The 26044-nt window shown below is 46.1% G+C and overlaps 1 protein-coding gene and 1 pseudogene across 6 annotated transcripts in view; one reads left to right on the top strand and one right to left on the bottom strand.

Moving 5' to 3' along the window:
* The window catches only part of TRAK1 (trafficking kinesin protein 1), a 104699-nt gene that overhangs the window by 29320 nt on the left and 49335 nt on the right, over positions 1–26044 (top strand). The window contains exon 1 of one of the 5 annotated variants that reach the window (XM_079932982.1): positions 19765–20180. The exons of the other annotated variants lie outside the window; for them this stretch is intronic. Coding sequence (XP_079789108.1) covers positions 20069–20180 — 112 coding nt within the window. The 5' untranslated portion in view covers positions 19765–20068. Of the gene's footprint in view, positions 1–19764; positions 20181–26044 lie in introns of those variants that run through there. 5 annotated transcript variants of the gene reach the window in all.
* On the bottom strand, positions 6804–9452 carry LOC307192948 (hypoxanthine-guanine phosphoribosyltransferase-like; annotated as a pseudogene). Its single transcript has 2 exons — positions 9446–9452; positions 6804–7577 (listed from the first exon to the last, which is right to left on the bottom strand). The product of its transcript is annotated as a hypoxanthine-guanine phosphoribosyltransferase-like (transcript).

Genomic DNA, 26044 nt, shown 5'->3' with positions numbered 1-26044 from the left:
CCTGTGACTTTGCCATCAGTAGAAATCACAGATATTTTCACGTCATGCTACAGAAGAAGCAGATACAGAAGAAATAAGGTCTTTACTCATCACTGCTTTGAAATTACATTCATTATTAGATGTGCTGATCTTGTTATTTAATGTGCATTGATAAAGAGGCATGGATATCGCAGACTTCTTTTTGAAGTTTTAATAACTGCATTGACATACAATTGGTTTCCTATGTAGTCCTTTGTATTTTATTTTACGTCTCTAAATCTTTCGTCTGAGGAGGGGTCTGTGAGCCTGGCCGGACTGGCCCAGGGGTCGGTGGAAGCAGAGGTTAGGAGCCCTGCTCTGTACCTGGTGTCCTTTTTGGATTTCATCTGTTTGTTTACACGTGTAACCCAGGACACGCCATGGTTCACACCACTGAGACTCACCAGCGTATTAAATCAGTCGTGAGGTGTGTGGGAAGACAACGTAAACCTTCCTTTCATTTTAGATTTATTTTCTGCATCAATCAGGGCAGTGGTTCTCTTTGGGAATCAGGGTAAGTGGTTCCCCAGGGGGTTCTGATACGCTCCCCCAGGTGAGAACCATTGGACAAGAGGGTCACCTACACCATTGCTACACAGATCAGAGTGGACACCTTGGGTGGGATAAAACTCATCTCCCTTTCCTACATGTCATCCCCCAGAGGAGAGAAACGATGCTTTGCCTTTTAAATCTGGCCCTCACCTGCCTTGTTAAGACGAGGCAAGAAAGCTTTGGGTTTCCACCTTTACCAGGTGGTAGAATGAGCTTTTCAGACAAATTTCAACAGTCAAGTGGATTTTCACTCCTGTTGAGTCTGAGAAACACAGAAAATGAAGATGACCCACACAGCAAATGTACCCATAAATACGGAGCATTTAGGACTCGATGGTGCAACAGGAAGAAAGGATAGTCTTACTGTGTGCCAGGCACTGTTTTATTTTATTTAGTTATTTTTGGCTGTGTTGGGTCTTTGTGGCTGCACGCGGGCTTTCTCTAGTTGCGGCGCGCGGGCTTCTCGTTGTGGTGTCTTCTCTTGTTGCGGAGCACGGGCTGTCGGTGCGTGGGCTTCAGTAGTTGTGGTGTGTGGGCTCAGTAGTTGTGGGTTGCGGGCTCTAGAGCGCAGGCTCAGTAGTTGTGGCGCACGGGCTTAGTTGCTCCACGGCATGTGGGATCTTCCCGGACCAGGGCTCGAACCCCTGTCCCCTGCATTGGCAGGCAGATTCATAACCACTGCGCCACCAAGGAAGCCCCCAGGCACTGTTTTTAATGCTTTACAAGTATCTCATTTAATTCTCACAGTGACCTCTGAGTAAAATAGTCTTGCTCTCCCTATTCTACAGATGAGGATACTGAGGCTCAGGGAAGTTAAGGAGCTTGCCCCAAATCACACAGCTAGTAAGGTGGGGTGCTGAGTTTCAAACCTAGGTTGTCTGGTCTCACTTTATGTCTTAATTAGCCATTCTCTCAGAGAAGCTAAATAAGAAAAAAATTCTAGTTTAGGAATAAAACACATTTAGTAAACGTGAAGAAAGCAAACCCTCAGCTTTAGAATATGTCAGTAGCTCATTTATTTATAAAAATGTGTCCGACATATTCAAAATTCATTTTCTTTCACTCAAGGTCACGGTCCCAAGTGAAACTTAGCCTGATGTAGCTTAATTTCAAGATGAGGTTTCTTTCTTCCCTGTGATTTTTGCCCCTGTGTCCTGTGGTCTATAGGTTATGCTTCCCTGAACTCAAGTGGAGATGACTCTGTGTGCTGTAAATTTTTCTAGTCTCATAACATTTAGTGGACACCAGCCATGAGGGTTGCCGTGTTGGTATGTAGGTAGTTACGCCTCCTTCTGATTCCTTTTCTAAGAGCACTGCTTTTTGTTAACTTTTTGGTTAAGGAGCATTGGACGAGAGAAGAAATCTCTCTCTGTATCAAGTGCAAATGATCTGCTGACAACTTCACCTCTGAGTTTATCTGGAACAATCCTTTTCCTAAGAAGAGAAGGTTATGAAGCAAATAAGAGTTTCAAGATAGCATCTCACTGTTTGCTTTTGCTGTAAAGTATGATTAATGAATCAGTCAACAGGTATTTATTGAGTGCCTGTTATGTACCTATAATCTTTCATGAGCTTGACTTGTTTGAGTTTCAGCTGAGGTTTTCTGGCTAAGGAAGCAAAGACATCTGATTATTGATTTTCTTTCATTACCTAACCAGGGACTTTGCACCAGGTTGGGCCAACACAAGATGCCCTTGAGGCCTTCCGTTGGCATCCTGTACTGAGTTGTCTACCTTGCTTGTGTGGGAGGAGTGAATGGGGTCTGGGAACCTGCATGTTAAACCAGCTCTCCGTCCTGTTTTAATTTTGTAACATTTAATTTAAACAACGGCAAAAAAATCAAAGGCCGTTGATCTAGTCCAACCATTATGGTACAGCCCATGTCCACTTCATGTTCGAATAGGCCAGAGTCCTCAGCCCAGTGCCTTGTATTAAGTAGGTGATTAATAAGTGCTTCTTAAATAAGAGAAAATGGAAAAGCATCTTCTTCAAATTAAAAACAAGTTTTTCTCCTTTCTTCTCTTTTTTTGTAAAAACAAAGCAAAATTAAAAACAACGTACAGAATAGAAAGATCATTTTGTTTGTTGCCCCCTTCCAAAGATTGCCTTCATCTAACTAAAATTGTAAGTGAAACCAAAATAAAGGCACCACAATATGCACTGAGCCTGTGCAAATTAAAGGGATCAATAACACACAATGCTGACCTTCTAAAGGGAGGGGTCAGAAGTTATATGAGATGGTGACCTAAGAGAAAACACTGTGTGCATGCGTGTGTGTGTGTGTTTGCAGGAGGGCTGCCACGTGGAGCACTGACAAACATTGTGGTAGGTGGGGTTGAAAGAAGGAAGGAAAGATAAAAGATGGGAGTCAGGGGAGGTTGTACAGGGCATGGAGAAGGGATCTAATCGCCAGAGAAAACATTTCATTATCATTTGCTAACAAAAATAATACTAAAATGTATACATTATAATATATTTATAAATAGTTGCCGTGAGTTTCTCTCACGTAAACGCCCACGTACTGGTTGTGTCCTTTCTGCTGCTCTCAAGACCTCAGGCAATTTTGTTTCCAGGTGAGGACCTGAGTGAGCCCTGGAATTGTGTCTTCTCCCCTCTCTTGCTCGCTCCTCCTGTGAGCGGGCTCTTCCTTGGGCCCATTTTCATTGCTTTTAGCTACACAGAAGCCTGCAGGGTCAAAGGTGGAAGCAGAGAAGCTCTGGCTGCACCATCACTCCCCACAGGTCAGCGACACGAGGTCAAGGCGCCGCCTCCCCGCCATTCCCCTCCAGGCGTGGGCCTGGGCGCCGGGCGTCCGGGAGAATTGAAGGAGCTTATCTCCGAAGGTCCAAAGCAGCCACGTCCATGCAGGGTACCGACCGAGACCAGGAGCCCTGGGCACAGTGTCTGGTGAGCAGGGCAGCCAGCTACTTATCCCAGTGAGCAGATTACCCGGTGACCCTTAGGCCTACTTTGTCACCTGCCACCTGCCAGCTTTCACTCTTTCTCATCATTCCAGATTCCAATGCTGATTTATCTTTGCTTTTTCTTTTAAGAACAGAAATGCTTGGCAAGCAATTCTGTACAGATTGACCGTTTTCCTTTTCATGTGAATCCAGCATGTCTAAGACAAAGTTGGAACGGACTCAGGTGGGAAATTGACATGACAGCTCAGCTTGTAGCCCATCCGCCCCTCCTGGGTGATGGGCTCAGGCCGTAGTGGTTTTGAGGTACGGTTTGTGTTCTGAGCTTCTGGTTTGTGTTTTGAACCCTGTGACGTCTGCCACATGACCTGCTGGTCCCAGGCGTGAGATGCCCTGTGCAGCCCTCCCAGGTTGCAGGAAGCAAACTTGGAACCGTGCAACATATCCGAACTCTGTTTCTTCTCTGTATCCTTCTCAGATGTATGAGTGATTTTAATGAGGACTGCATCCAGGCTGGGGTGCACCTGAGTCTGTAGGTCTCTGTTGGGTGCCGTCTCCTGCCTTTGTTCTGTCCCCACCTTCTCCCTGGAGGTGGGATGGGTGCCTGCTTTTCCTGTGCTTGAAATGAGGTGGAGATCGTTTGGGAGGGGGTAGTTGACAGCAAGCTGTTCGTTAGCAGCCTGCCTTCTGCCACGGAGCTCAGTGGCTGGTAGTGGCAGTGTTTTAAAAAATTAAGATCAGAAACTAATCTTAATTTGCAGTTATCTGCAAACTCATAACTGCATCAGTAGTAATTTAATCCAAAATTGTTAGCATTTAGTCATTTTTAAAATGGATTGAATAACTTAAAAATTCTTATATGTATATATATGCATATGGGTCTATTAAATTGTGTATGTGTATATGAATACTTATGTGTTCACACAACTAATAATTAGAAACTCAGAAATTTTATTCAATTCTTTTACACATTTAACTTTGATTACAGGTTTATTTAATTAGAGTCTTCTTAACTTTGCAGACCCAATCTATTAGAGTCTCTTAAATGCTCACAAAAGACAATATATAACTCACTTTGCAGCCCAGGATCTGATCCTCCTCCTACCTGGGGGTAGTTGTGGCCACAACATGAGGTTTTTCTGTTCTTCTACCTACCTCCTCATTCCATATGCGGTTGGCTTATTCATAGCCACCCTACTTAGAGAAATGTTCATACAGTGCTTTATAAAAGGTATTAGTGCCAGAAAGAGAACAGTCATACACACCCGCCCTCCCCTACTTCTTAAGATGGATTAAAAATGTCTCTCTATTATTTTCCCCTTTCCCTAAGGCAATATATCAGTTGCCTTGTTCACTTGGTTGCCCTTTTTATTTTCATATTCATTGATGTTTGTGGCCTTTACAGACTCATCCCCTTTCCTTTAACTGTTATTAGCTATCTTTTCTTTTTGGTGTTCGAATTATCACAAGCGGGCTGGTGATGTCCTTTTAAGCAGGTGCCTATACCTTATCAGTTCTACCCCAGACCTTTTGGAACGGTCTTTTGCTTTTGTGCAACATGCTACTGCAGGCCTGTCTTGAATTTTCCTGCCCAAAGACGTGGAATCAGCAACTCTCCAAGGAGCTCTGTTAAGATTTAACCCAAATCTGGGCACCAGAATGTTGATGTGCTGGGGCTGGGTGGAATAGTGTCCTAGTTGGGCCGCTTTCTTGACAGAGCTGACAATACAGGCCTACCTCGTTTTATTGTGCTTTGCAGATAACTGCATTTTTTACAGACTGAAGGTTTTTTAACGAACAAATCTGTCAGCACCATTTTTCCAACAGCATTTGCTCACTTTGTGTGTCTGTGTCACATTTTGATAAATCTCTCAATATTTCAAAAGTTTAAATTATTATTATATTTGTTATGGTGATGTGATGAGCGATCTTTTTTTTTTTTTTTGCGGTACGCGGGCCTCTCACCGTTGTGGCCTCTCCCGTTGCGGAGCACAGGCTCAGCGGCCAGGGCTCACGGGCCCAGCCGCTCCGCGGCATGTGGGATCCTCCCAGACCGGGCACAAACCCATGTCCCCTGCATCGGTAGGCGGACTCTCAACCACTGCGCCACCAGGGAAGCCCGTGATGAGTGATCTTTGATGTTACAGTTGCCAAAAGATTACCACTTGCTGAAGGCTCAGATGATGGTTAGCATTTTTTTTAGCAATAAGTTATTTTTAAATTAAGGTATGTCCGTGTTTTTAAGACATAATGCTATTGCACACTTAATAGACTACAGTATAATACAAACATAACTTTTATATGCACTTTGAAACCAAAAATTTCATGTGACTTGCTTTATTGCGATATTTGGTTTATGAAAGTGGTGGTCTGGAACCAAAAACGCAGGATCTCTGAGGTATACCTATAGAATTTTTTTTAACATCACAAAAGACACATTGGTAATTTTAACTTAACTCTTACTCTCCTGATCATTTTTAATATCGTTCTTAAAAATATCTTTTCAATTTGTTTTCTCTGTGCGATGCCAACTTGAGTTATCTCCTTTAATTCTACCCCTTCTTTTTTTTTCTTTCAAATTTTATTTGTAAATACTCCTTGAATGTTTTCTCAATTATTTTTTTTCTTTTAAAGAGACAGCCTTTATTTTAAGGATTTTTACATTGAAGACTTCAAAAAGTGGTAGGTTTTTAGAACTTACTGACCCGTATTTAAAAGGAACTGTTGACAAAGATTCGCCAGAAATAATCTGAACAAACGGGAAAATACAGTTAATACTACTGAAACCTACTAAAATAATTCCAGGACATATGGTTTATCCGACATGACGATACCTCTAAATGCTGTCACTGATATGAAACTGACTGCTTCTTTTCTAAACGCACAGTGGTATAATTAACAATATTCAATCACTTCTGTTCTTTCCTGAATATATAAAAGTTAAAATACCAATTAAAAAACTAATATATTCTTCTCTTTAAATGTTTCTTACAGATACAATTTCAATATTGTCATTAAATAGTGGTGTGGTTTAAGCGATTTTTCATTCACAAGTCAAACAACAACCCACCCAAAGGGAACTGAGAGTCTATAGGCTCATAGTGCAAATAAAGAGTTCGCGGATGCAGCCACTGACCTTTCTAAAATACAAAACGGATAAAATTCTTAGAGGATACATTCAGTAAGCTCTACTAAGCAGCTGGCCACAGAACTAGAACATTTGATCATTTTCCTGGTGATTTCAGTGGGACTCCAGATGTTTCCAAACTCAACTTGAACTCTCATCTTAGGTTTTGTATTTTGCTTTTCCAGTTTCGCTAATGACAAACATGATTCAAATTCCTGAAGTATTCATTGTAGTCAAGGGCATATCCTACAACAGACTTGTCTGGAATTTCAAATCCAACAAAGTCTGGTCTATATCCAGCACTTCGAGGGGTCCTTTTCACCAGCAAGCTTGCAGCCTTGACCATCTTTGGATTATGCTGCTTGACCAAGGAAAGCAAGGTTTGTATTGTTTTGCCAGTGTCAATTATATCGTCAACTGTCAAGACATTCTTCCCAGTTAAAGTTGAGAGATCATCTCCACCAATTACTTTTATGTCACCTGTTGACTAGTCATTACAGGAGCTCTTCAGTCTGTTGAAATCTACAGTCATAGGTCTAGATCTATCACTATTTCTGTTCATTTGATGTTATCCAGCAGGTCAACAAAGAATTTATAGCCCCCCTTGAGCACACAGAGGGCCACGATGTGATGGCCTCCCATCTCCTTCATCACATCTCGAGCCAGCCGTTCCGCCCTGTCCATAATTAGTCCATGAGGAATAAAAACCTTTTCCAAATCCTCAGCATACTGATTAGGTCTACAGAATAAATCTAGGTCATAACCTGGTGCATCATCACTAATCACGACGCTGGGACTGCGGGTCGCCGTAATGGAGCCGGCTGGCGTGCGGGCTGAAGGCCGTCTGGGGAGGAGAAGCCGGCGGCTGGCCGAGCAGGAGGCGGCGGCGCGGCGGGAGGCGTTGGGAAAGCAGAGCGGCCCGCCCCAGCGCTCCGGCCGCCGCTGCTCAGAGCCCAGGCCTGTTTTCTCAATTATAAACAGAAAAGGCTTTGGAGGTGGTTGGTGCCCGGTTTGGATTCAGTTGCTCTTGATTTTTGCTGAGTGATCCTGGTCGAGTGAGTTCAACTTTCTGAGCCCCCTTTCCTTGTCTGCCCAATGAGGGGGTATTAGGTAGCAGGGGTCTGAGGCGTGAGTGAGCTGTAAAGGGCTGTTGTCTGATGTGCAGTCAGCATTTCTTAAATAGTGTTGTGTGAACATGAGAGTGAGTGAGGGTGTCTTCTCTGAGGCTGCTCCTGGGACCAGTCCCGATTCCTGATCCTCCTGGGGTGGGGCAGTGATGGGGGGGAGCCTAGGAACATCGGAGGAGGAGGTGCTTTTTCAGCTGCAGTAAGCCTGGGCCAAGGAAGGGCTGTAACTCTCTCGAGTCGTGGGAATGTTGGAGGAAAGTGTGGATTTGAAGGCAGAGAAACCTGTATTTTAACCTCGGAACCATCTCTGCAGAGTTGTGGATGGATTACTGCATCCTTCTGAGCCTGTCACATGGCAGTTTTGGTATAGAGGTTCAATTTAAAATTTGCTCAAGGCCCATAAAATTCACCCATAAATGATGCTGTTTCCTTATTCATACACATTCTGCTTTCTTTCGCATTTTCTAAGAAAGTAAATTGGGAGACTTCTCTCGTGGTACAGTGGTTAAGAATCTGCCTGCCAATGCAGGGGACACATGTTCCATCCCTGGTCTGGGAAGATCCCACTTGCTGCGAAGCAGCTTAGCCCGTGCGCCACAACTACTGAGCCTGCGCTCTAGAGCCCACGAGCCACAACTACTGAAGCCCGTGTGCCTAGAGCCCGTGCTCCGCAACAAGAGAAGCCACCGCAATGTGAAGCCCGCGCACCGCAACGAAGAGTAGCCCCCGCTCGCTGCAACTAGGGAAAGCCCGCGTGCAGCAGCAAAGACCCAACGCAGCCCCCCAAAATAAATAAATAATTAATTAAAAAAAGTCAATTGGGTATATGCAGCCTTCGGATTTGATGTAAGTTGTGTTCAGTAATTTGTAAATGGCCTCACCCCACCCCCAGATTGCCACTTCTGCTCATTACTGTGAACTCAATGCCTTCTAATGAATTATGCTGGGAAAAGCTAATAAATGACGTTTCTACCTCATTTCCCTAATTACAGCTTAGAAAATTGTACTCTGTTTTTAATTGCTCATACTGGCTTGTTTCCTTTTTTAAGGAATTAGAGTGATGAAGATGATCCCAACTAACATTTATCGCAAACTCTCTTTGTCCCAAGGCACTGTGCTAAGTGCTCTGCCATGCATTAATTAATTAACGCCTCGCCCCATCTATGCGGCAGGTATAGTCACCCCATTGAGCAGATAAGACTCAGGTGTCTAAGAAGTCACAGAGACGGGAAATGAGGATCCTGGACCAGACTTCAGGCCGCCCAACTCCAGAAGCTCCGCTCTTAGCTATGAAGCTAAACTGCCTGCCATTAGTTGACCATCCATCCATCCATCCATCCGTTGATTTTTTGCTTTTATGGTGATGTGGGATGAATAAAATATTCTTGAAACTTGTAGCACTGTGAGGTAAATGGGCCCAGCCTTTGTTTAAGGGGTTTCTAACTGCACCTAACTTCTCTATGATGCTTTGTGGAGTTTGCATTTCCCGTTCCTTTATTACATCTTCATTTTGAAAATTAATATTGGACTCTCCCCACCCCGAATATTGGATTGAACTTGTTGAACATGCTGATTTTGAGGAACCTGTTAACTGTTGATCGGTTTATTTATGAGGCCTATAATCATCTTTTTAGAAACACCTTAGGGAACTTTAAAAAAATAAAGTCTCGGAAAACCTTAGGACACCAGCCTCAGCTCACCTGTCATGAGGAATGACATCTGAGAGGTCGCCTAGTGGTTTGCTGTGGGGCTCTTGAGACGTGCCACCATTGCCAGGAAGAGACATGATAAGGACCAAAGGGAGAGAGGAGATATGTTCAGATAATGGGGGCAGTTACAGCAGGAATTAAAATCATTGGCTGCTGACTTTAATTAGGTGAATGTCCTAGAAAATTTTAAATGTGTATCCAAGTTAGGGTCTGAGGAGGGCGTGCGCGCGCGCGCGCACACACACACACACACACACACACACACACACACTTACATAGTTTTCCTCTAAATTTTCTACCAGACACACAGACAGACAGGCAGATACACACACACACACACACACACACACACACACACACACACACACACACACACACACACACACACACACACACACACACTGTAAAATCTACCCCCCACCCCAATCTGTCTATTCCATTGAAGAGCCTTGCCATCCAGTGTAGTCTGGGGACCAGCAGCATTGCTATTATGTGGGCGCTTGTTAGAAATGCAGAATCTTGGGCCCAACTGCAGACCTGCTGCCTCAGAATCTGCACTTTAGCAAGAGCTCCAGGTAATTCACGTGCTCGTTAAAGCCTGGGAAGCCCTGCCCTAGAGGGATGCCTTTTCCTCCAAGTTCATTCACTGAGGTATCATATGCCATTGGAAGGATAAAGGGAAATTGTCCCCGTTTGGTCACTGTGGAAGGAAGGAAGCTTGCCCTCCCAGTGGTGGTTGAAGAGTCCTTTTACTATTACTCGTTCACAAATTATACAGTCTTGAGTAGAAAGTGAAGAGGAAAACTGAATCAAGGCCACACTTGTTGCTGTTGCCACCAACAGATGGTTACAGTACCTGGCTAACAGGCTGGTGAGGTTCTGTAGGTAGTTCTACTTTAGGGCAGTGGTTTTCCGAGGGAGAGTTTGCTCCCAAGGGTCATTCGGCAGCATCTGGAGACATTTTTGGATGTCACATCTACAGAGAGAGAGGGTGGTGCTTCTGGCACCTAAATGGGTAGAGGCCAGGATGCTGCTAGAGCAGGACAGCGCCCCGCAACAAAGAATTATCTGACCCTAAATGTCAGTAGTGCTGTGGTTGAGAAAGCCTGCTTTGGGGAGTGAGTTTAACTTATAGGAAGTCTAAAATCTGTTTAATTATCCCATTACTCATTTAAAAGAAATATCTCAAACATGCCAAACACTTAGGACTCATAAATGTTAACTTCACTTTTTTTTTTAATAAATAAAACGTTACCGATGCATTTATAAGTACAGTTTCAAAGTCCCATTCCTTCACTCTTTCCCCAGAGGGAACCACCTTCCTGAGGGTGGGCTGTTTCCTTCGGGTGTGTATTTTTGTACCTTGATTACACATATGAATGTCCATGAAAACAGCCTATTGTATTGCACGGGCCCCTTTGTAATGGCCTTCTCCTCTATTTGTATGTTGCAGGCTCTTTTTCTAGGAGTTTGAGCAAAGGCATGAGCAGAGAACAGGACTGTATCTAAATGAAAATGTTTCCATTTTCTGAGTATTTTACACTTCCTTTAGGTGGTCGTTAAAATTTTTAAGAAAACATGCTTAATGTTTAAAATCAGGTTGAGGAAAGAAGTAATGGTTGCAGATTTTTAAAGGTGGCCTTTTCAAATGCAGATTCTGTAGTGACCCAGAATTAAGCAAATAAACTTGTGCTGACATTTGTTGGAGGGTACGATGGTGGTAAGGTCCCTGGTGCTGCCCCCCTTTTCCACCTGCACCCTCCTTTCTGCCAGCGCGGCACCTCTCAGCCCCTGCTCCCAGCATCCTTGGAAGACATTTCCTCCATCTCTGCATCATTTTTCAGAGCCGGCCTGTTTCTATGGCAACTGTGAGATTGAAAGATGAGCGGGAGCGGGAGGCGAGGCTGGAGTGAGACCTCAGGGTGGTGGTGTGTGTCCCTGACGTCACCTTCTGTGCTTCTGGATAGGACGATTCTGGCTACTCCCATTCAGGGCTGCTGGCTGGTGCCGCTTTATTAGCGGGGCTGCCAGGGTCTCTGATAGCTCTGCAAATTGCCTTTCTTTCTGCTCCTCCGACCCTCCACAATTTTTCTTTTCACTGCCCCTTTTCTGTTTTGGCTCCAGACTGTCATTAAGAATGCACAGCTTAATTCTGGCGTGTTTTGGGACGCTCTTCTGCCCAGTGTTTTGGAAGGGCGGGGAGGCATGGCAGCGTTTCACTTGACGTCGATGGCGCCGTGAAGTGCATTCTCTCCTCTGCAAGAATACTGACTATGCAGAAATTTATCGAAGCGGATTATTATGAACTAGACTGGTATTATGAAGAATGCTCGGACGGTAATTATGACTCCTGCAGAACAGAGCGGGGATGTGTAGGGCCATTGTCTCCTTCGGGGGAGGGGGTGTCCTGGAATCTTCCTGGGGAGACGGGAAGAAGGAGGGCCACGGGACCAGCACCGCATGGCTCTGACCCTTGCGAAGGCATGGTGGAGGAGACAGCAGGTGGGCAGGGCTCGTGATTGTGGGAGGCTCCTTGGCAGTTTGGAGGTGGTGTTGGTGTGTGATGGGCTTGTGAACATCACACTTCAGTGTGATTGGATTCTCTCTGGGGTGATGCGTGTGTGTGTGTGTGTGTGTGTGTGTGTGTGTGTGCGCGCGCGCGCGCGCGCAAGTGGAGATGTGGTCCTCGTTAGGGTTCAGGGACTAGTGTCTTCAGGAAGTGGTCCTCTGCCCTGGGAGAATCCACCCTTTTCTGAGCCCAGACTTGGGGGCACAGGGGAGGCTGGAGAAAAGGCAGAAGCAGCCTCCCACCTGGCAGACAAGTCAAATGAATTTTCCTTGTGGGCTCCCAGAGATGGGGGTGGGAGATGTTGGGAGGGGCTGGAAGAGCCTGTATCCTCCGCTGTGTGTGCAGGGAGGGTGTGGCACATTCCAGAGGAGACTGGGTGGAGTTTATGTGGCTGGATCGGCCTCAGGAGGTTCTAGGCATCAGGAAATTGCACTGAGGTGCATTCTCAGGCTACAGGGGAGGAGCCTCGGGCTCCTGTGCTGTTCGCATCAAATTGTATATGACACAGTTAACCTGTCGTCTTTAATTTCTTCTTTAAAGTGACTCAATCTATGCCTTTACGTAGACACACACAAAAAGGACACAATTAATATATATACTTAGAGGGTCCATTCCCCCAGTGATGATACGTTCCCAGCCTCACACGAGCCAGTAATAGGTAAGGTAACTATCTGGTTTTTAATTGAATCTGGAGTTTCAGTCTCTCTAACATGACTACATTTGATTAACCTGAATGATGTAACAGGCTGGGACCTGACCTCATTAGTAAGCTAAGAACTACATAATTACCTCGTTATCTGCTGATTTGTGCCTTGACTATGGGCTGCAGGAAAAGGGCCAAGAGCCTTTCTTAGTGGGGGCGAATGGATATTTAAATGTGCTGAGAAACTTCCCTAGCTGAGCCCCACCATCCCCAAGCATTAGATGAAGACCTTGCCATGTTGAGTCCCTGTGCATCTTTAAACATCCTGAGTAATGATGATGGTGGGCAACTTCCAGGGTCGTGAGGGGAAAAGATGACTCAGTTTTTTCTCTTTTGGGTATATTATTCTTGAAGCAAGTTCCCATCCTATTACCCAACTCCAGGAGGCAATTATAGGGGTGCTTCTTTTCAGAATCCATCATTGACCTCTTGAAGTTTTCTTGGTGATTTGTGACTCGCTGAACCCTCCATAACTTTTTAAAGTATGGACCACAGGATCACGGAGCATTGGTTACAGCAGAGGGCCTGTCTCACAGCCCGGGGATGCACTGGGTGTGGCCATGGCTCCCACAGAGCCATCCTGGAAGTGAGGGAGGAAGGTTTCTTACTGTCTTGACCCAATTGCGACACCGTCCAGCTCTGTTTACACCCTTGTCTGAGGAAATGAAGCCAGTCACTCTCGGTGGTTAATCTGAAGGGTGAGAGGAGGCCTGCTCTTATCTGAGTGTCTATCGGAAGGATTTTCTTACCCAGCCATTTCTCAGTTGAGTCTTTTGGCCCCGAGGCAGCCAGATCTCTCTTCTTCCAGCAGAAAAGGAAAATGGAAGAAGAGGCAGCTCATCTGTCCAAGGGTAAATAAATGTTGATTGCAATTACTGTCGGAATTATGTTGAGTAAAATACTTGCCTTTATCCTCCATCCCAATTTAGATGAAGCAGAGAAGGCCACTGGGACGGAATTTACTGTGGCAACTGACATTTTCGTAATCCCCGTTACATTTCGTTTTAAAGATAGTTAAGGAAAGCAGGGAATTAAAGGAATGGAAGCTCAGAACTAATCTGGTTTAGGAAACCCCACAAAAGGGGGTGGAATTCAAGAATATGCTAATGTTGTCGTTACTTGTTTATACGTGTCTAACTAGGGTTCTTTCCTGACCTCGGCAGGTTAGTCTGGAAACGAAGGCAATTTGCCTTTGTGTTTGTGCATCTTTAAAATTGCAAATCAGTCATTGAATAACCCTTTCATCTCCTGGTCCTGAACTTCCTGGTGAGGAGGCCAGGTAGGAGTTAGACACACAGTGTTGCTTTGTCTCTCTTATTATTTGCCATTCGAATCTTTAGTGAGGGAACTTTCCATACTAATAACAAAAGATAAGTCATATGTTTTGAAAAAGATGCAAAATCATCATTTATGTCAGAGTTACCGACTCGCACTTAAATTGCAGGGTGAGCACCGAAAAAGTAATACATATGGGTGGGAATATAGATTGCAGGATGATTAGAGACCCCTCTTTTAAAGGTGGAATTAAGAAATGGCTGCTTTTCTCTTTCCTCTTTGAGGTTTAGGAGAGCTTTATTCAGTCCACTGATTGTATCCTTCCCCCTTAATCAGTTTTAGTTGTGGAGTCTAATGCTCTGTGTCCCCCACTACCGCCCAAACAAGGGGTATGGGGCAGGGGCTTAGAATAGTAGGAAATTGGAGGGGTTGATTGCCCGATACCTTAAGGTAATTTTTAGAGGTTTGAAACAGCTAGCGATCAACAGAGTACAGCAGTGGTCTTTGCAGAATTTTCACACATGTACTCAGTGTTTACCGTTTAAACTCTAGCATCAGAAAGAGTGGATATAGGTATATGTATAACTGAGTTACTTTGCTGTACACCTGAAACTAACACAACACTGTAAATCAACTCTACTCCAATAAAAACAACAACAACAACAACTGTAGCGTCAAACAGGGTCCTGGTTACCTACGTTGGCTGTGTCCCACCTCTCATTGCAGGAACCTCTAAAAGCTGGCAAATAATGGCAATCATTCGCTTATTAAAAAAGCAGATTCCCAGACTAACTCCAGACCAGGAGAGGCCCTGAGAAATCTGAATCTTTAGTGCACGCTTTCGGTGATTCCTTACATCAGGTGTGTTTGGGAAACTATGCCAGTGTGAGTGGAGACCATTCCTGGGCACAGGGGTCTGGAAGATAATTCTTTATGTCTGTCACGAAATCCTATGTTGTTTCTTGGCTACACTGGTCACTTAAAAAAAGTATGCTTATAAAGAGTGTGAGGCTTTTTTAATTTTCAGAAAGGCTTGGGTTCAATTATATATGTCCCTAAGTTAAAGAAATGGAGTGCACTTTTTTTTTTAAAAGAAGATGTTGGGGGTAGGAGTTTATTAATTAATTAATTTATTTTTGCTGTGTTGGGTCTTCGTTTCTGTGCGTGGGCTTTCTCTAGTTGTGGCAAGCGGGGTCACTCTTCATCGTGGTGCGAGGGCCTCTCACTATCGCGGCCTCTCTTGTTGTGGAGCACAGGCTCCAGACGCGCAGGCTCAGTAGTTGTGGCTCACGGGCCTAGTTGCTCCGCGGCACGTGGGATCCTCCCCGACCAGGGCTTGAACCCGTGTCCCCTGCATTAGCAGGCAGATTCTCAACCACTGCACCACCAGGGAAGCCCTGGAGTGCACTTTTGTAGTTATTCTAGAAATAGGTAGAATGCCAGAAAAGAGTGCTGGCCTGGAGTCTGCCTTTGGGGCCTGTTTTGCATTCTGCATGGCTGTGTGGTGTTAAAAAGCAAAACTCAACGGATAAATATAAAGATCAAATTGGCTTTCTTCAGCGATTCATGAATTGAGCAGCATCCCGTCTAGCAAGTAGAAAGGATCTCTGAGGAGCTGTATAAAATGGAAGGCTTTTATAGACAGATGGGAGCAGGGACAGGGAAAAAGCAGATTATCTCTCTTTCTTTGGGGGATGGATGGGGTCTATCGGGCAGATTACCTCATTACTGCTGACCGGGAAATTCCAGACAGACTGGTTAAGACTCCATTCCTGGGAGAGGCTGAAACTGCGTTTAGGTCAGGTATTAAGTCTTGGTTGGCTGCCCTGGGGCTTAGCACGAGCAACTCCATTTGGGGCCTGTTGTTTCTTTTTACCAGTGGTTGGGTACATCCTGGGACCCCAGTGAGCCTCTGTCAACCCAGCTTTCTCATCTGGCAAATGGGGGTAACTACGTTGGCCAGAACCATCGCGAAGGAGGGTAATGCGTGTAAATAAAGTAAAAACTCTTTGTGATCGGCTAAGTGCCAGGCCAGTGCTTAATTTTATTTTTTCAGAAATAGTACTAGTTATTAAGTTCTTTTTAAAAATCCCTTTCAAAAGGTAATTGGTATTTTGAACAAGGTATAGTATCTTGGGAATTCCCTGGGGGTCCAGCGGTTAGGACTCCACGCTTTCATGCTGAGGACGCAGGTCCAGTCCCTGGTCGGGGAACTAAGATCCCACAAGCTGTGCAGCGCAGCCAGAAAAAAAAAACAGGTGTAGTATCTTGACCACCTGTTTCTTGCTGCAATCTCTTTTGTAATCATCCACCGTCGTGTCCCCTTTTACAACATTATAGGTTTGAATGTCACAGCAGGAGGTGGTCTAATTCATACTGGTTTTATAAATGGGGACACTCAGGCAGATTGCTCAGTGGTTGTTTTTAGGACTTCTTATTCCATAATGAAAATCCACAGCATGACACACAGGTGGCACGGGTGCTGTTCCCGGACTGCAGTGACCTCTAAAATGTCACCCAGGCTCAGGGTGGCTGGTTTGCGAGCGAAGTTTTGTCAGAGGTATTTTAAGCATTAATTGAAAAACTGTTACTAGGCTTTTGAGATGCTTTTCTAACTTTCCTGCACTTGTGTTCAGACATGTAAACAGGCCCCATTTTTCATGTGTGTTTATTGTGGGACGCACCATTGGAGGTAGAGGCTGACTTTCCCTTTCCAACTCAGCAGTCTTCTGAATGGCTGTTAAGATGATTTAAAAAAAAAAAAAAAGAACTAAATGTAAATGTATGACGTAGCTGTACATTTTTATCAGCAACTTTGGTAAAGCAGAGATAACGTCCTCCCTCAGATGTAGAAGCGGAGGACTAGAGGACTGGTGAGAGGGCCAGAGGGAGCTTAGAGCCCAAGTTTTCAGAGCTTTGTGTTTCTCATTTATTTTTTTTAAATAGCATAAGTAAGGGCCTTGGAGAAGTGACCCTCAGTGACGGGCCACCCTGCTCTGTACAGGCAGAGAAGTAAAAGGACAGGGAGGCTCGTGGAGAGGAGCAGAATGCATGGGATACAGAGGGGAAGGAGACTCCTGGCAGAGGGTGAGGGGGGGGCGGTCAGCGGGAACAGGTTGCAGGGGAAAAGCAGGCCAAGCTGGCTGAGGAACATCAAGTTCATGTCTGAAGACGAGGGGCATCCTTGGGCGTGCCTGTCCAGTGGGGCTTTCTGTGATGATGGAAACGTTCTGTGCTGTCCAGTTTGGTAGCCACTAGCCCCATGTGGCTATGGAGTGTCTGAAATGTGGCTACTGCCACTGAATTTTGGATTTTATTTAATTTTAATCAATAGAGATTTCAATGTAAATAGCCCTAGTGGCTCGTGACCACTCTCTGGGCAGCGGAGGGTGGACTTCTGTGGGGTGTGCAGAATAAATCTGGAGAGGACACTCACAGGAAGAGCTCCCTCTGATTGGAGGGAGGCGAGTGACACTTGCCTTCTGTGGCCTTGAACGTTCCCGGACGTGGGTCAGAACCCGTGCCCTGCCCCCCTGCTCTGGGCCACGGCTCTAGTCCTTACTTTTGGGACAGCACACACTGTAGCTGCTTGACTGTCTGGGGTGAGCTGGGCCACCCCCAGCTCCACCTCCCATGTCCATGTCCCATGGTCCATCCGTCACCTGGCACAGCGATTCCCGGGCTTTCGTGCTGGTCTTTAGGGGTCTGTTCTGCTTTGACTTTTGGAAAGCTGTTCTCTCAGAGAAGGTACACTTTGTCCCATCTCTGCCTTTAACCTTGAAGTGAATGCAGATGGGGATGAGGTTGGAGAATTCCCTCACACCCCTGCAGAGGGAGGGAGGGAAGGAGGAAGGGTTTGAGGTGGGGAGTACCCCGAAGAATGAGAGAAATGGGGTGACATGGGGAGGCTAGGATGGTCTTGTGTTCACAATGCCATGTCCTAAATTTATCTTTTAATTTACATGTATATATACTTTAATTATATAATATATAGAGACTTGAACATCATTTGCTAAAGGTAGCCTAGAATTGAGTTAAAAGATGAGTATAACCAACTGGTTATGAGTAAAATCACTTAAAAGTATTTTCAAATATATGAAATCAGCTTTTTTTTTTCATTTATATATACTACAGCCCCTCCCACTAGCCTGCACATCTTATAGTCAATCTGATACTCGCCGAATGAATAATGCACAGTGGAGCTTCCTCCCTCCCTCCCTCCCCTCCCAGAGCTTCAGACTCACTGTCCTTTGCATTGAGTTAACAAGCCCCAATCGTTAAAGAACGATTTTTTTCCCCTGAGTGTCTGCCTTTATAAACATTGTATTTAAAGTTTATGAAGATTTTCGAAATGTGATTTTGAACTCCCTGCTACTGAATTTCTACTGACCCTACTTTTTTTTTTTTTTTGTGGTACGCGGGCCTCTCACTGTTGTGGCCTCTCCTGTTGCGGAGCACAGGCTCCGGACGCGCAGGCTCAGCGGCCATGGCTCACGGGCCCAGCCGCTCCGCGGCATGTGGGATCCTCCCAGACCGGGGCACGAACCCGTGTCCCCTGCATCGGCAGGCGGACTCTCAACCACTGCGCCACCAGGGAAGCCCTGACCCTACGTTTTACAAAGAACACATTTTTATCATCCTAAAATGTAGCAATCATTTTCAGGTTCCAGAAAAGTAACCCGGCAACGAGCATGTCTCTAGGTGTTAATTTCTTAATAAAATCTTTATTCTATTCTGGTTTTCTATTTATAGACACTGGTCTGTGGTCTTCTATTTGTTTTTATGGAGGTGGCGATTCAGTTTAGCAGACATTTTTAGCCGACTTAGCAGGATCTGCAGCCCTAAGGATTTAAAGATGGACGAGACCTGGTTCCTGAACTTGTGCAGAGAATTCTTGCTGACGATCTGGCCTCTGCTAAAGGCCCCCTTGGTTACCTGAGGGAGGTGACTGGGCAGAGAGGTGGTGTAGGTCTGCTGGTATAGCTTTTAGGAGCAGGGAGACGTGCTACAGTGTAGCGGGGAGGTGGCTGAAGCAAAGGAATTGTAGAATGTGCCATGATTCTCTGAGACACCATTGCTTCGGGCCACCTTTCAGTGCGTTTGATGGAAGGACCTGCCATTTCACTGTTACAGGCAAAATCAAACCGTGTAGAGGAATTGGTCGTGAGATGTGCAATAAAACTTGATTCTTTTCTCAGGCAACTTTGCAGACTATTAGGCTATAGATTTTTTCCCCCTTATCCTGCCATTAGAAAAGATCTTTATAAATTGGGCTGTGTATACACAGATGTAGGGTGAGAGTGTGATTTACAAAACGCAGTTGAAAAAAGAGCAAATGCAATGTATTATTACCAAAGAAAAGCTGGGATGAAGTAAGCTTAATACAAGTAGTGCTCACTGCAGTTTTTTCTTTTCCTCTTGCTAGAAACCAGAATGATCTTTTCCTTCCCTCTTCAGCCCTGTGTCATGCTGTTGTCACAGTCAGATTTGTCTCAAGTTTTGAAGCACGCCCACAGGAACTCTCTCACCTGAGGGAACTGGGCAATCAGTCACCAGCGCATCTCCTCCGCCAGAGCTCCACCTTTAGACAGGTGTGCCTGCTTGAGGCATGGATGGTATCGCCCTGTGCAGTTGCTGCAAAACTTCCAGGAAGCTACCATTCCTCATTGCTTCTGGGGGAGCAAAAGCGGAAGAAGAATCTGGATGCAGAGAGCTGGCCCAAGGCCGTGCACCTGCCTGCTCACCTTCCTTCTGACTCCAGAGCACCCGTTAGGGCCACCCCAGGGCTGGGCAGGGCTTTCCCATTCCGATAGGTGCTTCTCCCCCGCCTCCGCCCCGCCTCCTTCTGTGGGAGCCACCCGCTTCCGGGTCACCTGGGTGCCAATGGGCCAGTGGCCCTGTGCACACTCTCCACTTCAGCTGAGCCAGGGCTTGTCCGTGGCCCCAGCCAAGGCCCAGCGTGCGCCCCGGGGGCCCCGGCCCCAATGCCTCCTCCGGGAGGGCAGCCAGGAGCTCCTTCAGGGACCGCTCCTTTGGGTGATGTTTTGGCTTTGGGGTGACTTCAGCAATGTCCCTAAGAGATGTGGGAGGAGAAGAAGAATATTTTGAGTGTGACTGCCAGGGTGAAGAGAGGAAGCCCATCCACAAGCAGCCTGAAACCCTGGACCTCTTGGAGGAGGGTAAATTCTGTTCTTTGTGCCAGTCTGATCCTTTCCCTCTCAGTGTCTACGTAGGCCTGGCTGTTTCACTGATCTCATAGCAGTCTTTTATTTTCGTAGTGGGGTATAAGGTCAAGTACACACGTCTTACGTGGCGAATGTAAAGCTGCCAGGAGAGAAGCTGCGTTTCCAGCATCCTGGGAAGTCCCCTTGCCCCCCTTTCTAGTTTACACTTCCTTCCTGGGAGACCACTGTCCTGACTTGTATCACCTTAGATTTGTTTTACCTGTTCTCGATCTATGTAAGTGGAATCAAACAGTGTGTATTATTTTGTCTAGCTTCTGTTGCTTAACCGAGGTCTTTGAAATTCATACTTTTTTTTTTTTTTGCGGTACGCGGGCCTCTCACTGTTGTGGCCTCTCCCGTTGCGGAGCACAGGCTCCGGACGCGCAGGCTCAGCGGCCATGGCTCACAGGCCCAGCCGCTCCGCGGCATGTGGGATCTTCCCGGACCGGGGCACGAACCCGTGTCCCCTGCATCGGCAGGCAGACTCTCAACCACTGCGCCACCAGGGAAGCCCTGAAATTCATACTTTTTGCAAACGTCGGTAGTCCCCCCTGCATGCACACACTTTACGGCATTCCAGCACTCTGTTTTAAGAGTTTTCATTGTTTTCTTCTGACTGAATGGCTTTTGGGGGGTTAATGGACAAGAAACTGAGTCATTATTAAATAATACGTTTTTGTTTACTTTAGGAAATTGTTTATTTTAAAAAATTATTAATCACCAATTTGAAATAGGGATTTTAAAAAAGTTTGGAAATATTTCAAATAGAAAAGTACTAGGGCTAACATTGAAATTACCTGGGAACTCACCACCAGGCTGTATCAGAGGGGTGCTGCTTTTGGAGAAGAGGGGGAGTGTTTTAAATAAAGATACACCTAAATGCTGAGTGTGAGTTTCCTATTTGGGCTTTTGGGGCTGTCACTCACAGCCCGGAAAAAGGGATTTTTGGGGGGGTGTTGTGAAAAAGAATGTTTAAAGAGTGACTGCAAGAAGTTCTTTAGGTCTTGAGTAAAAGCAATCAAAACACTTTTTCAAAATTCTCCTCTGTGATGGCCTGTTTTCATGTCTCAGAATAACTTTTTATTTTTTGAATGGTTTACAACTGGCTATATACTGAAAGTGTTTTTCTTTTGAGGTTACTGCCCTGAAAATATTAACACTTCACCTATAGGACAGTTAAAAGTGTTTAATTGGAGAAAGGGGGAGAGCAGTGCTGAAACCTGGCACCCACTGCCTGGTCCTTTCATGAAAGAGATGGTGGAGGTGAAAGGAGAGAGGAGTGAAAGACTGACTGGGACTGTTCATTTGTTGGGTTCCTGGAAGTGATCAAGAGAAAGGCCTCCCTCTGCTCTTAAGAACTAGGGCCAGCCCACGTTTCACTGGATCAGCTCGTGTCCCTTGAAGCTGGGCCGCTCAGCGTGCATCCTGCGTACCCACATCACCTGGGAGCTTGTTAGAAATGCAGACTCCCAGGCCCCACCCCAGACCTACTGGGTCAGAATCTGCATTTCAACAAGACCTTCAGGGGATTCCTATGCACATTAAAGTATGAGATGAGCTGCTGCCTAAAAGCATAGTAAGATCATTTTTAAAATCAATTATTGAACCATATGATTCTAAAATGAAAGGTTTCACTAGGTTCTAGAGCAGTATCATATATCCTTGTCAAGAGAAGAAAAATCATATTGTATGTATTTTATGTACATATATCTATATATTTTGAACTTTTTTTTTTAAACTGATAGCCAGATGATGATGATACCAGTGTTTAGTATGTACTTGCCATGTACCAGGCACCATTCCAAGCACTTTAAGTGGATTCATGCATTTAATCCTTAAAATAACCATAAGAGGTTAAGTACTGTTATCATTTTCCATTTCATAGACTTATAAGAGGAAGCTTCAGCAACTCTTCTAAAGTTACACAGCTCATAGGTGATTTCAGCCTACATAGACTGGCTCTAGGGCCCTGCATAGACTGCTCTTAGGTACTGTGCTAGCAGTTCTCAAGGTAGGGTCCCTACACAGCAGCAGCAGCATCACCTGGGAACGGGTTAGAAATGCACATTCTTGGGCCCCGCCCTAGACCTGCTGAGTCAGACATGCTGGGGTGGGACCCAGCAATCTGGGTTTTAACACACCTTCTGGGTGATTCCAGTGCACCTCGTCCTGTGCTGGTCCACATCTCACAGATGACAGGGTCTCTACTTTGGGATCACATTCGATGGTAGGGGTCGGGGGGCGGGGGGGAACAGTCTCTGTATTTGCCGTCTTAAGATAGACTGTTACATTTCTCTTCCTTGTCTCTTCTTTGTTCCCATCCAATTTCCCTCCTTTCTGTAATAAAATTTTTTTTTAGCTGTCCTGAAGGTGAAAATAATATTTTCAGGACAGTAACTGCAAAAGAAAGATACAATTGCCCCTCGGTATCAGCCGGGGATTGTCTCCAGGACCCCCTTGGATACCAAAACCCACGGATGCTCAAGTCCCTTATATAAAATGGCATAGTATCTGCATATAACCTACACACGTCCTCCCGTATACGTTAAATCATCTCTAGATTACACGTGATACCTAATACAATGTAAACGCTACGTAAGTAGTTGCCAGTGTGGCAAATTCAAGTTTTGCTTTTTGGAATTTTCTCTTTTCTGAATATTTTCAATCTGGAGTTAGTTGAATCTGCATATGCAGAACCCATGGATATGGAAGGCCAACTAGACTTCATTGTCAACATGCTTAATTTTCTTTGTAAATTGAAATTCACTAGACTTGTTCCCGGCCTGAAGGAAGTCTGTGGCGTAGATCAGGAAGACAGAGGTTTGGTTTGGAAGGCTTGGTTTCTGTGTCCAGTTTTGCTGGAAGACAGAGGTTTGGTTTGGAAGGCTTGGTTTCTGTGTCCAGTTTTGCTGGAAGCCTGACGTGTATCCCAGAGCAAGGTGTTCACTGGGCAGGACCCTGTTTTCTTCTGACCCTGTGAATAGTGAGAATATGTGCAAGACATGGATGTAACCATGTTCCCTGGATTCTGAGGTGATCTAGGTGGTTTTCTACACCACTAATGGTTCTAAAAGAGATACTTCTGATTGAAAACTGAAGGACAAAATGAGTTTGGGGTGTAACACTCATATTGGTAGCCATGGATATAGGAGACATTTGTTGTTCCCTCCCAGGTCACCTTGTGGGGGTGATAGGCTTCCCAGTGTCACCCGTTTAATCTTCAAAACAGCCTTTGAAATAAGCATTACTCCCATTTTGCACTCAAAGAGACTGAGGCTCAGATATGTCGTTCAGAGTCCCAGGGCCACAAGCACAGAGCAGGGCCCTCGCCCTGCCTTGGGGTCTGCCCTCCGCCACACCCAGGCTCTCAACTAGTAGAGCCTCGGGCCCTTGCCTCCCATTACCTCATGTCCTCCTCATAACCCACAAGGCACCCAGAGAAGCAGCTTGCTTGGCTCACACAGCTGTCAGAGGCAGCATTGCTCTTTCTGTCTTCAGGAGAGAAAATACCTGGGCTCTGTGTCTTCTGGTCACTGGAGGCTTGCGTTGTGCAGAGACTGAGTCGATCTCAAGTGATTTCTTACTGAGTGGTGTTCTTGAAGACAGGCTTTGCTTGTTTTCCCCCATCCCGTCTGCTCAGGACGAGCTGGAGCGGGGGAATCGCAGTGATGCTGAGTGACATGGTGGTCACACCCCCTCTGTGCCCGAGTGGCGGCACCTACACCAGGAAAACACTGGTGAAGAGTGGAGTTTTGTCATCACTCCCTTGTGGTTTGTTGCACGGCAGTTTCCCTCAGCTTTCTCAAGGAGAGGCCTGAAGAAGCCCAACTAATGTTTTTTCACCTGGACGCTTCTGAGGCTGTTACCCAATTGCAAGCTTGGTCACTCGGTTCCTGGCAGGCGTCATTCAGGATTGCCTTCGGGTGGCAGGATTTGAAAAGAGCATGTGGCATGGTCTGGGGTTTACTGAGACTGCGGGACAGCGCACGTCCCCTCCTCAGAGGCGCCTGCTGTCAGTCTTTCGCACAAAGGGCAGTTTTCAGGTGCTGAGCACTAACCAGTAATTATCACCTGCAAAAGCCGAGATGAAAACGATGGCCAACGTCCCATGTCCAAATTCTCCAGATGGTTCCAAGGTGAAGCACAAGAAGCAGTGCAAATGGAGCTCATTCCTCCAGTTTGAGAGGGACATCCTGGGCTGCAGGGGCAAGGCTGGGCCATGTGGGGAATGGTGCCGCGTCCCGCTGTCTTGTGGGGTGGGAATGTCCACCCCATGGAAAGAGCCATCAGGCCTGTGCCCTGCGGTCTGTATTGATTCAGCGTGGCCAGCAGCACTGAGTCCCTACAGGACTGTCTCCTGTAGGGTCACGTTAGAGAAAGGAGCTGGCCTAGCTTATCAGCACTGACCTCAGCACTGTTACAAAGGTCTCTCTGCCCATGGTTTTCATCACCTTGGTTTCAGCCTAGGGTTTGTTTGTTAGTATCCATGGCTACCCCACGCGGGCCTCTGGTGACGTCCCTTGTTCAGGGCGGTTCTCTTTCTGGGGTGGGGGTACCAGCATCATCCCAGGGCTGGCCATGGGCAAAGCTGACCCACAGTCTGTGCATTTTGGGGTCCCCTCTCTGCCCTGCCCTCTTGGGGCACCTGTCCCCCAGTCCCCAGCCATCTTGTGTCTGAACTCCCCAAGAGCATTTTGTCACCTGGTACTTCCTGCTTGTTCCATACGAATTTATACATGTGTCTGACCTTCCCAGTTAGGCCTCGAAGTCCTCGAGGGTAGGATTCATGTGTTTACTCAGCTGTGGTTAAGGGCCCCAACTTGGGGGTCAAATAGAATCAGACCCTCTCATTATAGCTCTGTGACCTTGTGCAGTTTCATGTCTGAAATGTGGGTAATAGTATTACTTCCTTCCTAGTTTGAGGATAGACCCTGAAGGCGGGATCTACATCCAGCACTTAGACATCTAGCACTTAGCAGAGTGCTGGGCACACAGTGAGCGGTCCATAAGTGAGCCACTTGCTTATTACCAAGGAGGCCTTCATTCAATGCTCTGGTGATGAATGGCCACCGTAGGTCAACTCTGAGTGTTCGAGGTTAGGGAAGGGTGGATGGTTATAGCACCCAACAGACCAGGTTCAAGTACATGCTTATGTCCTGTCTGGCTTTGGACGAGTCACTTAGCCCCTCTCTCTGTCTCATGGTGTTTCACGGGGGTCATATTTGTGTCATCGGGTTATTCTGGGTTTTAAGTGAAATAATATTTATAAAATGCCCATGGTAGCAGTTAGCATGTTGTAAATACTTAGTAGTTATTTCCTTTCTTCTTCCTGGCCTCTTCAGTAACTTGCTTTGGTGCCCTGCTCTCAGACTACCCTGGCAAGGGGAAGTGAGCCTGTCCAATCGTCACACTAAAATTTCAGCTGATGGTGATGTTGATGGGCAGGTACATGTAGCCAGAGCTGTACGGTCAGGTCTCTGCTCTTGGCAAGACACCTCGCTCCCGCCTCCCAGTGCACAGACCCAGCACCATGCAGATGCTGGTCGTGGCCAAACAGACCACTCTTCGCGATGGACTGGGCTCTAGGCCGGCCTCTGCCACCACGCCGTCCCACAGACCGTCCCTGAAGCTGCCATGATAAACCAGCACCTTCCACCTAAGAGCAGTCGTAGTAGCCAGCAGCCTGCCCGTTTGCTTCTGGCTTAAGACCACAGCGGCTTATTAGTTGATGCCTTTCTGTTAATGCAGCTTCTTCCTCAGCAGCTGTGTGCCTCATCATGTCTTTGTGTCACACTGGATTTGAACTTGACTGCCTCTTT

The sequence above is a fragment of the Stenella coeruleoalba genome (genome assembly GCF_951394435.1).
Source record: "Stenella coeruleoalba genome assembly, chromosome: 10".
Taxonomy (NCBI): domain Eukaryota; kingdom Metazoa; phylum Chordata; class Mammalia; order Artiodactyla; family Delphinidae; genus Stenella; species Stenella coeruleoalba.
Note: the sequence above shows the minus strand (reverse complement) of the source record. Positions and strands in the feature narration are given on the sequence as shown.